This window comes from Schistocerca serialis, chromosome 2 (assembly GCF_023864345.2).
Source record: "Schistocerca serialis cubense isolate TAMUIC-IGC-003099 chromosome 2, iqSchSeri2.2, whole genome shotgun sequence".
Classification (NCBI taxonomy): Eukaryota; Metazoa; Arthropoda; class Insecta; order Orthoptera; family Acrididae; genus Schistocerca; species Schistocerca serialis.
Window position 1 is genome coordinate 1149924447 of NC_064639.1, and position 12260 is coordinate 1149936706.

General features: G+C 42.6%; 1 protein-coding gene across 1 annotated transcript in view; it reads left to right on the forward strand.

Moving 5' to 3' along the window:
* Positions 1 to 12260, forward strand: part of LOC126456677 (uncharacterized) — a 726929-nt gene that overhangs the window by 582659 nt on the left and 132010 nt on the right. Inside the window, exon 2 of the mRNA XM_050092419.1 lies at positions 5764 to 5826. Within this exon, the coding sequence (XP_049948376.1) occupies positions 5764 to 5826 (63 nt within the window). The remainder of the gene's footprint in view (positions 1 to 5763; positions 5827 to 12260) is intronic.

The following is a 12260-nucleotide window of genomic DNA, read 5'->3' on the forward strand; positions in this document are numbered from 1 at the left end:
AGGATTCGATCCTGCGACCGCAGCGGTCGCGCGGTTCCAGACTGAAGCGCCTAGAACCGCTCGGGCACACCGGCCGGCGGCCCAGCGTAATGGACTCTGTTTGTGTTTCATTTTTCGAGTCCCACTGTCAGAGTCTAGAATTTCTCTGAGTGCAATTGATCTACTACATTGCTGTGATCAATCTGATCTTAGTTCAAATTTTCTTGACCGCATTTACCCGTATTCTGGGAGTTTTAACACGCAAGTGACACTATATTAAAACTCACTATTGTTCAATATGTAACCACAGAGACTTTTAATATGTCATAATGACTACAACAGAAGGAATTGAAAGAAAATTGGTTAAATATCACAGCCACGGAAGCTAGGAAATTAACCACATCTGTGTACTGTTCTTCTGTTTCTATTCGATGCAAGTTCAAGGCTTCGTGGTTGCCTGCTGCCCTTGTTGTGCACGCTGAACTATGCAACTTAACTAGTAATCTACGCGGTACCCTCAGGCTCTTATGGGTCTTAGCGCTGATCGAGTCTTCGAATGTTCGTGTGGGGTGCCACTACTCTAATACCACACAAAACAGGGGACTACGTATTTATAAGATTTAAGTATAAACTTACGAGATATAGAAAGGAAGTTGCGAACCTCTGTGTGGTTATGTCAACTCATGAACGTAGTTTGTCGAAGACACTACGTGCAGGTACTCATGTAATGTGTGCAGCAGGATGCACCGCCCGAAAAGTCCAACGAATGTACAGAGCAAAGTCTTCCAAGTAGCGTCATCTTGATTGGAAGAAACGTACCCCTGTGAACACGAGGTACGTCCAGAAACAAAGTTACGTTTGAATTTCTTTTCGGAACATAGCTGCTATCGTAGACAGATGCATATGCAGTAGTTGTTTTGAGTCAAGGGAAAGGAGATGACACCAGTTCTCAGTGTGTTGTTTATGCTGTGCAACACTTCTTTAGACAAGTGACCAGAACTGGAAATACCGCCGCTTGTGAGTTTAGATATGAAGTTCGTTTTCTGAATGGGAAGAACACTGAACCAGCCGATATTCATTGACAGATCTGCGAGTTTTCCGTAGAAAATGCCATGAATAATTCAATGCTAAGGAGATAACCCCGACAGTTCACTGAAGGACGTGGTAAAGTGGACGGTGAAGACATAATTGCACGTCCAAATTTGGTTAATGAAGAAGTGTTTCGTTCAGTTGAAAACATTGTAAAGGAAAACCATAAGTTTACAGTATCTGTTTTTTTCGCAGATTTTCCGAAAAACTGAAGTTTTTAAAATCGCCAACGGCCTTGCCGCAGTGGTAACACCAGTTCCCGGCAGATCACCAAAGTTAAGCGTTGTCGGGCTGGGCTAGCACTTGGATGGGTGACCATCCCATCTGCCGAGCGCTGTTGGCCAGCGGGGTGCACTCAGCCCTTGTGAGACAAACTGGGGAGCTACTTGTTTGAGAAGTAGCGGCTCCGGTCTCGGAAACTGACATACTGCCGGGAGAGCGGTGTGCTGACCACATGCCCCTCCATATCTGCATCATCCAGCGACGCCTATGGCTGAGGATGGTACGGCGGCCGGTCGGTACCGTTGGGCCTTCATAGCCTGCTCCGGAGGAGTTTAGTTTAGTTTTGAAGTTTTTAAAGCTGTGTGCTCGTTGAGTGCCAGAACCTCTTACAGACCAACACAGTTTGACTGTTTGATATGTTACAACAAAGATGGTTATAATTTTCTAACCAAGATAGATACCAGGGAGAAGACATGAGTTGCTTACGAAAGGCATCGGTCGAAACGATAGTCAGTGGAATGGAGGTACACTGCGCTACCAGTAAAGACAGAAGTCAAGGAAATCTTCATAGCTCGGAAAGGTATGTGCACAGTCCTTTGGGATAGACATGGCATTCAACAGTAGCATTTTCTACCGCGAATTGTAAAAAATCAGTGCAAATGTTTACTACGAGACCTTTAGGAAACGGCTTGGCGCGAAACGGAATAAGCACCGCCCGAGGATCACAAACGGTATTATTTTGGTTCGTGACAATGCCCGCTCTCACACTGCTTACAGAACGTGCCAACTCCGACAGGACTTTGGGCTTCAGCTGCAGTAGCTTTGACCACAATCGGCACAGTTTTGATCTTGCCCGCAGTGACATTAATCTTTTTTTGCACTTGAAAATGTTTCTTGGTAGTCAAAAATGTAGCAACAATGACGAGATCAATGAATATGTTACCACATGGTTGACAATACAAGAGTCAACCTTCTAGGAGGAAACCATAGAAAATGATGAGAGCTGTACCCTTTTGTTCTTATTAGCAAAGATAACTTTCTGGACCCACCAATAGCTAAACTTTCCAACTCACAAGGAGTTGGAATCATTTAGTGTGGAGACTCCTTTCTAAAAATAAAAAATAAAAAAAAAACATGTGCAACAAATGAGTCAAGATGATTTTGATCCCAGAGTCAGTAGGTTATTTACAACGTATGCCTCGAGACGGGTGGTCGTCGCTTTGGACAAACTGTTGCTATAATGGGTAAGTTGTATATATCAGTGGAAAATTATATATACATTTTAGAACATTGGTTCCTTATCTCGATGTATGTAGTCTATTAGCCTCTATCGCTTGCATAATCTTGACCTTAAATCTCGTAGAAGTTATGAGCGTTCGTCGTTGAGAGATGATGGAGCAGAGCCCGATTTAGCCAACTTTCCGAACATATGCTACGTGCTGGAGTTTAGTGTGTTTACGGTGCACTGTTATTAATCTCATTCTTATGATTCAAAATGACTGAAGTCCAGAATTCAAATATATGTCTCGTGATGAACTTGACCAAGTTAAATAGGAGTGATGAAGTACGTTTCAGACCAATATTAGACCGGCAAAGGAAGGAGAAGTAATGAAGTTGTAATCAGAAGACTTTTCGCCAGTGTCCTGGATTTAATACCTAACTTCGGTACTGTATCTCATGTTGCGAAGGCGTGTGGCACTGTTGATGTGCTGGTATTGTTCGAGAGAAGTGGGTCATGAGCCCGCACCAAGTTGCCCCCTCCCCTTTCTCTTTCGTCCTCATCGTCAAGAAAGCAAACACAGTTAAACAGTTTATACCTTCGCGTTACAGTAACCTATACAAAATAAAATCAAACGCACAAAACTCATTCCGCACAGTGAAATGCTGGCCAGTGGTTGGAAATAAAAGAAACTTTTTCCAATTTTGGCGGTTGAGCCCACCCAGCAGTAAGTATCGCACGACCTTTAGACTCGCCCTCAAGTTTTATCACCCCCACTTATCTCGTTCTCTTAGTGGACTGTCTCTGCTAAGATGCTCACTCGCGTTAGTACACCTCAGGCCCGCGCAGCTGTCTGTCGTAGTGCCGTATACATTCGGATCACGCCTCTGCGCTAACTTTCCATTTCAGGCACGGACTGGCTTCCGCCGAGGTTATTGTTCTCCCAAACCCGGCCCAGCTCACATGCTTATCCCGTCACCTGTCGCAACAAGCACAGATGTTTCCAGATTTTATTCCTCGACGTTGTGTATCATTTGATCCGTATCGGTATCAGTTGTTCAAATGGCTCTGAGCACTATTGGACTTAACTTCTGAGGTCATCAGTCCCCTAGAACTTAGAACTACTTAAACCTAACTAACCTAAGGACATCACACACATCCATGCCCGAGGTAGGATTCGAACCTGCGACAGTAGCGGTCGCGCGGTTCCAGACTGTAGCGCCTAGAACCGCTCAGCCACTCCGGCCGGCCGTATAAGTTGTCATAAATACCATGTTACTGATTATAAAGGTAGCAGAAAGTGCGTCTCAGTTTTTAATCGTTACCACAAAAGTGTATCAATTTCGGCGGCAGCATTTAACTGCGATCTAGGAAATGCTGAATGAAGGGCTCGACTACATTTCTAAATGCTCTGGAGTCCCTGATGGTCCTGTCGGAAAGTGATCGCATTGTCAGGGTATGAAGCTTGGGGGAGTAAAAGCTGGAATCCTGCATTGCCGTTCATTGCTGTTTTCCTCTGACATATTTTGAAATTTCAGAGGTGTGTCTGTGTTGTGTGGATTACGGTAGAGTGCGTGTAGACTAGAGTTTAATACTGGATTCGGAGGAGGAGGGGCAGGGAGTGGGTGAAACGTGTTGCCGCGACCCAGCCTGCTCCTCTCCAGAGGCGCAAAGGGAAACACCCAGCTTAACGTTCCCATCCGACGTATATATCGTTGTCAACAGGGTCGTTTGTTATTTTATGACACATTGTGGAGAGATATAAATATTAATCCAGGACATTAGCGCAAAGAAACGTGATAAGCAACTTTGTACCATCACCTTTCCTCTCTTTTGCTTTTAAGACGAAGGGAAAGGTGCAAACATCGGGCGGGAGCCGGGATGGTCTCCCATTCAAGCACCGGCCACGCCCGACGCTCTTTGTCTTCGGTGATCTGACGGAAACCTGTGTATCCAACGCGGCAAGGCCGTTGACGATAGTCCTTGTATGTTCGCTAATATCGTGTATCCACACTGCATTTGGTAATCGATTCTGTCTTTTCTCTTCTCTTACAATTCAGCAAAGATTTTTATTGGCTGCCACAACCTGCCCATCACCATCCCCTTTTTATAATACACTTAGTGTAAACTAACCAATAAGGACATACTGGCAGCAGCCTTTTCGAAGCATGCTTACCAAAAGCACTCCTAGCCAATTTTGTTCTCTTTAAATGCCCGTCCAGTTATTTTCTTCATTTCGTCCATGCAAAAAAAGGAAAAAAAACAACAATTTCTTCGGTGTCAGTTTGTAATGTTTGTATTTCGGTGTATTAATTCTACATTACTTTAGTCTTATCGTAACTGAATTTCAGAGATACTTTCAAAATTGCTTATTTTAGTACCAGGCATAGATGGTTCCAGATTTCTTTCTTCATTCATGTGCTCGTTCATAATCGTCGTGTTGTTAGTGATGAGATAGAAACTGCAATCCAGTTTTTAATCGTTAGCATAGTAGTGTATCGATTTCGATGACAGCATTTCCCTGTTTGGCACTTTTTCGTTCATCTGTCTTAACATGCCTACCACCAATTCATCTTTATAGCACACCGATATAAACTTCCCGTTACAGTCACTTTGGGAGCTAAATTTTGGACTCTCCAGTTTTCTATAAAAACCAAAAACAAAAAAAAACACCGTCCGAATACAGAATTTCTTTCAAAGTTGGTCGTTTCCTCCAAATTATGACTTATGGCTGCCTTATCAGTTGATATATTTTGGATGTGAGGGCACTGGATTAGGCGTTTTATATCCAAGAAGTGTTTTTGAAAATGATTAATATTTCATTAAGTTAAACAGTGTATTTTCTAACATTAGCTGAATTTTTGTTGATTCTGAACAGAGCATTACAATATAAAATATTTATTATAAAGAAATATGTAATATAAATAGATAAAATGTTAAGAAACGTATATTCAGTAAATGAATGCGATTAATATTTCGTATTAGAGTATTTTTTGTCGTTCAGGTTACAGTTTATTCTAATTCCACAAAATATTTTACTATTAATCTCATGGACACCCATAAATGGTTTAGAGCAATTTCATTGCCAAGTCTCATTTATATGAAAGATTTTCTTACATATACAGTACATAGTCTACAGATCGGTTCAGCGTTGATAATCAAGATAATTTTCTCGAAAACTATGTTTCTTCTCCCACTGCCCTACTATGTTATGACTTGAGAACTCAGATTCGCATATTTTATATACTTTTCAGATGGCAGGCGGGACGATATCTTCTGGGCCCATCATTATGCCGCCACGCCAATATCAGTGTGAGGTAATGTAACCAAACCAAGGGGGCTGGGACGGTGGGTGAACGGGTGGCTGTGCTAATACTATGTAATTTGTGCCTCTCACTCACACAATTCCCTGTCGTAGACGCTACGTAATGGAGCAAAGGGTTTCGATAATGTAGCGCGAGTGACACTACTTTTGAAAGAGCTGCTAATGACGTCCTCACACGGGATGTGTTTCTCAACGTGAAGCACACCAAATGTGGTTTCCATCGCGGTTGGTGCACACTCAAGAACGTACTGCTCCTCGTCGTCATTTGGGAACGCAGTGCTCTCCAGCAGGAGTTGTCGACTTCGTCGGGCGTGCAATCACACAGTTACTTACGAAACAAGCAGGCTTCTAAAACAGCTACGCGAACTCTGTTAAAATGCATACGTCATTTATGTTCGTATACTAGTCTGTACTGAACCGGTGGCGTAGATAGAGATGTTGCAATTCGTTTGTCCATGTCACCTGGCCACGGTCACTAAATAAAATTAACTCACTCCTGAAGAGGAAGCTCCAGAATCTTAAAAACGTCAAATGAAGGAAAAAAAAAAAACCAGATTGCGGCAAGTGTAATGCCGACAGGCACAGACCGCGAGTGTGTCCGCTACACTGCTGTTGACAAATGTTATCCGAGTCTGGCGTCTGATCTTATATCGTCCGAAAGGATTTAACCGCCATTATGTCACTGATTCTTAATTACAACAAAATCATCCAGAAATGATGTGTTTTTTTACAAATCTTCAGTGCACCGGTCCTTGAGGAGACGTACTTCTATAGTTACAATACGAAATACTTACTACTAGTACATTGTTTCCAATAATTTTGTTGTAACAAGTAACTCTAGAATCAAAGTACCTCCGAAAGTTCCTCAGTCTTCTATCGCTTTGAATCAGCATATAATCACAGTAGATAATTTGTAAAATAAAACACACCAAATGCGTGCTTAAACTACAATTGTCAGTGTTGAATATGGTGTCTTCTAAGGTGTGCTTGTGACGCGGAAACCCATCTTACACGTCTGGTTGGCAACGTTCCTGTTCACGCATAAAGTTTTCGAAGCGTCCGTTTCTGTATTTCAAGTTTGGGTATGCTGCGCAACGTGAATTGTTTACGTTGTTACGTCACAAAACTGGTCCAGGTCCATGTCCACGTTCGCTTTCGTGTTCCGTGTGAGGACGGTTTAAGGTCTTAACAATAGCACATGCCATAAACAACTAATTCTTTAAAACATTTAACTAATAGTACTAACACAATAACGCAGATATTAAAAATGGAAGCTGCTGATTTCTAATAGGTGGCTGATGATCTAATTTTGTATATTTATCAAACTACGTAGACTACACGCAGACAGAAGATGGACTCTTTATTAAGTCAGGTCTAAACAACTAAGCGAAAGCAGCCTGACCCTCAGATACACAGTCACACCAAGTAAACGGCACACACATAGCTCTAAGATGCAGATTTTTTGGGAAAATAAGAAAAAAATATCACAAGTGAGCTAACTGACCGTTTTCCATAGCGACCAAACAATAATAATAGTATCAAGCAGACTGTTACCTGCCACTTAGGAGCAGCTTATTACTTAAACGTTTCAGACCTGAATTTTTTCTGGAGGAAGGATAATTTTCATTCCTGTGATAATTCTAGTAGGTGACTTTTTAATTATTTTAGATGCAAGATTTAATCAAAAATATATACCCGCTATCAAAACATAATTTGAACACTTGGCTTCATTTTATGAACTAAAATAACTGATTACGAAATATTTTCGATTGTAATAAGTAGTACAGCGACCATTCAATGCAAAATAACAGTTACAGTATTCAGTTATACAGGGAAATATAGCGAACCGACCACATCTGTGTGTACTGGTAGCCACAAGATGCAGCGCACCGCTAAACTGACTTGCTGATATTTTCATAGTGATGCCCAATAGTTGGCAGCACTTGCGCATTATGGAAAGCTTGAACTTTCACAAATGTGTACCTCAGGTTTCCATTGGGAAAAAAATACTTCTGTTGCAGCTAAGACACTAAAAGCTAAGGTACACAATAGTAGCCAGAGGGTCTGAAAGAGTTACTTATTTGACGTAGGCGTTTCAAAATTGTAAGCAAGTTTATCTTCAGATGTTGCAACAGCGTCTGAAATCTAGCGCGTAGTCGAGAACCTGCTTACTGCTGCGAGTGAATTAAAAAAAAAAAACAAAAAAAAAGTTTGTGAAATATTATGGGACTTAACTGCTAAAGTAATCAGTCCCTAAGCTTACACACTACTTAATCTAAAGTATCCTAAGGACACGCACACACACCCATGTCCGAGGGAGAATCGAACCTCCGCCGTGACCAGCCGCACAGTACATGACTGCAGCGCCTAGACCGCGCGGCTAATCCACGCTGCGAGTGAATTCGAGTGATGTTAGTCTGTGTGGCATCTGACATCCTGAGAATGAAATTCTCAGAAAGTGGTGTGCAGGCGCAGAAATGATGGAATGCCTTTGATTGTAGATCTTTTGACCGCGAATTCCACGAGACAAGGTTTCATATGTCCAGATTTGACCTTGTAACCTGGACTGACATCAGGATGGACTTATGAAAAATTATATATGGAAGTAGGGGAAACAAGGTCAATGACCATTTGCCAATGAATACGTACGGTGTGCTGTCATCACCAAAATAAATGACTTAACGGATCAATGAAGATTTGACACAGATTGGTACGAGCCTAAGCTTTCATTACTGTTGTTGTCGTCAGTAAAACTTTTTCGTGCATATGATCGTTTCATCCTTTCGTTATATAGACCAATGTTCTCGCCAGTGTTGATGCTGAAGTACAAGGATGTGCTGAAAGGTAATGCCTTCGAATTTTTTATGTGAAAACTCTTAAGGATTTTTAAAGAAAATAAACGTTATTAACATACAACGTCTTTGTTGTTCACGTCTACATGTTTGCAACCATCTACCATTAGAGGGCTCAGAATTGTAGCGTGTAACATGGCTGTGTGTAACGTAACTACGCCGGTGCCTGAGAAACAGCTGCTGTAATCGGGTTTCGAACCAGCAGAGTTCGTCCACACATGGGGCTCCCACTCCTTCAGCATGACAATGCCCGACCGCACAGGAGCCCTGCGACACCTGCAACAAACCGATGCCTTGGGTTCACTGTCGTCAGTCACCCCCCATACAGTCTCGACTTGGCCCCATCCGATTTTCATCTGTTCCCAGAACCTTCGAGGACACCACTGTGACGTTGATGAAGCGGTGCAAGCAGAGACGATGTCGTGGCTGCGTCAACGAAGTCAAACATTCTACCGTGTCGGTATCAACAAACTGATCTCTCATTGTGAAAAAAAAGGTTCATCAGCAAAGTGACCGTGCTGAGAAATAAATATAAAATTCGGAGGTCTTCATTTCCAGCGCGGCCTCGTAAACATACTACTATGATGAAAGCCATTTCCGTGTCCGAAACGTTGTACTGTATAACAACACAACGACGTCGTAAAGTGTCCGGACAAACTTCAATGATTGTACTGTCTTGTTTCATGAGTATTCGGTGTTACTGATACGAACAGATGACGGGTAAGAGAAAGGGGAGGGGGGGGGGTGGCAAGAGAGATGGGTAGAAACGACAGAACAGAAGTGTGCCTGAAAATGACAATGACAAGATAAAATTGTGTAATGGGTAGCGATCTGAATACGGATCCACTGCTTTCGCAGGCAGAACGCTGACATCGGAGCACGCAATCTGGACTGATTCGAAGCTTTAACTAGTGAAGCGTTCCTCCCACACTGAAACCTCTGAACTCGTGGGTAATCCAAATTTATCGCAATATCCTTTCTCTTAGACCCAGTCTGGAGCCGAGCGACCGCTACGACCGCAGGTTCGAATCCTGCCTCGGGCATGGATGTGTGTGATGTCCTTAGGTTAGTTAGATTTAATTAGTTCTAAGTTCTAGGCGACTGATGACCTCAGAAGTTAAGTCGCATAGTGCTCAGAGCTATTTGAACCATTTGAACCTTAGACGCAGTGGTCTCTCAGGACAGCCTCAGTAGTGTTAGCAAGGAATGAGGTAGAGCCATAGGGCGACAGTTCGAGTGGCGAAGTAGTAAGTGGTGTCTAAATTCCGAACACCATAGACGAACTAAACATTACGTTGTCAGAAGTTGAAGTATCTGCCAAATGTGTGTAGAACGTTATGAACAATTACAGAAGTGTTCATATTTCTAATTCGAGTGATCATTCTTGTGACTGGTTTGATGCCGACCGCCACGGTTTACTCTTTAAGTGCCAACCTGTTAATCTCAACGTCCCAGCTGTTTGATATATTAAAATTTCTGTCTTGCCTAGCACCACGCTTCAATTAGCTTCCGATTTCCACACTGTCCATTATTCGTTTCCATACAACACTGTGCTCCGGAAGTACAATCTCTTTTCTTCCTCAAATTAAGACCAGTGTTTGATACTAATAGAGTTCTGTTGGTCGTAAATGACCTCATTTCCTGTGCTGGTCTGCTTTTTATGTCTTCCTTACTTCGTCTGTCAAACGTTATTTCGCTTCCCAGGTAGCAGAATTCCTTAACTTCGTTTACTTCGGTGTCGACAATTTTGAAATAAGTTTATCAGTTATCTCATTTCTCAGTTCCTCCGGTTTACTCTCTCTCCAAATTTGTGCTCAGAGGACAGTATATTCCCTTCAGTGTGACCTGCAACTCTTCCTCGCTTTCAGTGAAGATACCAAAGTCATTAACCTGAGCACTTTGTTTTTGATCTACATCCCTTCCAAGCAGAAAGAAGTAAATGGCTTCCTAGCGCTTTACAAAAAGTCACAGCGTCGAGTAAAATGCCGAAATGGTTAGTTTAAAAAGGATTTCCTTCCCCATGCTTCACTAAACCGAGCCTGTTCTCCGCAACTAACCATCTCGTGTGATTAAACCCTAATACTGCACAGAGATGTACTCTTTCGCCCCCATTGTTCAATCTGTGCATCGAAGAAGCAATGATGGAAATAAAATAAAGGTTCAGCAGTGGAATTAAAATTCAAGGTTAAAGGGTGATACGATTAGGTGATGACATTGCTATCCTGAGTGAAAGTGAAGAAGAATTACATGATCTGACGAATGGAGTGGGAACTCTAATGAGAACAGAATGATTGAATGGATTGAGAGTAAATCGAAAAAAAAGACGAAAGTAATGGGAAGTAGCAGAAATGAGAACAGCGAGAAACTTAACATCGGGATTGATGGTCACGAAGTAGATGAAGTTAAGTAATGCTGCTACCTAGGCAAGGGTACAGAGCCAAGGTGGACATCAAAGCACACTAGCACTGACAAAAAGGGCATTCGTGGCCAAGAGAGATCTACTGGCGTCAAACATAGGCTTCAATTTGAGGAAGAAATTTCTGAGAATGTAGTTTGGAAAATGGTTCAAATGGCTCTGAGCACTATGGGACTTAACACCTGTGGTCATCAGTCCCCTAGAACTTAGAACTACTTAAACCTAACTAACCTAAGGACATCACACACATCCATGCCCGAGGCAGGATTCGAACCTGCGACCGTAGCGGTCACGCGGTTCCAGACTGAAGCGCCTAGAACTGCACGGCCACACCGGCCGGCTGTAGTTTGGAGCACACCATTGTATTGTAGTTAAACATGGACTGTGGGAAAACCGGAACAGAAGAGAATCGAAACATTTGAGATGTGGTGCCACAGACGAACGGTGAAAATTAGGTGGACTGATAAGGTAAGAAATGAGGAGGTTCTACGCAGAATCGGAAAGGAAAGGAATATGTGGAAAACACTGATAAGGAGAAGGGACAGGATGATAGGACATCTGCTAAGACATGAGGGAGTGACTTCCATGGTACTAGAGGGATCTCTAGAGGGCAAAAACTGTAGACGAAGACAGAGACTGCAATACATCCAGCAGATAATTGAGGTCATAGGCTGCAAGTGCTACTCTGAGATGAAGAGGTTGGCACAAGGGAGGAATTCGTGGCGGGCCGCATCAAACGAGTCAGAAGACTCAAAAACCTGGACATGGTTTATGTTACAGAGAATGGAGAAAAATCCAGCAGACAATTACATCGTTAAGGAAATGCGGGCTATCTGATACGTGTCGAACTGTGTGTGAAACGCGGGTGAGGTGTTTTTGGGTAGGTGCCGTCTATAATTTGAGTGAATTGATTTTGAAAGCACTGGGATGTGTGATATATTTTTCAGTTTCCAGAGCCAAGTAACATAAGTGCCAAGAAACTGCAGCAGTTTTGTACGGGGGGCGTTATGGTCGGGTATTCTGTGTTCTCGCTCATTAACGCTGTGAAACCTCTTGAAGAGAACGGAATCTGAGAAATGTGCCATGCAAGGTTTTCAGAATAATGTGTGCCTTTGAAAAACTGAGAATCAAGAATTTTTCAGCAAGACGTTTGCAGAA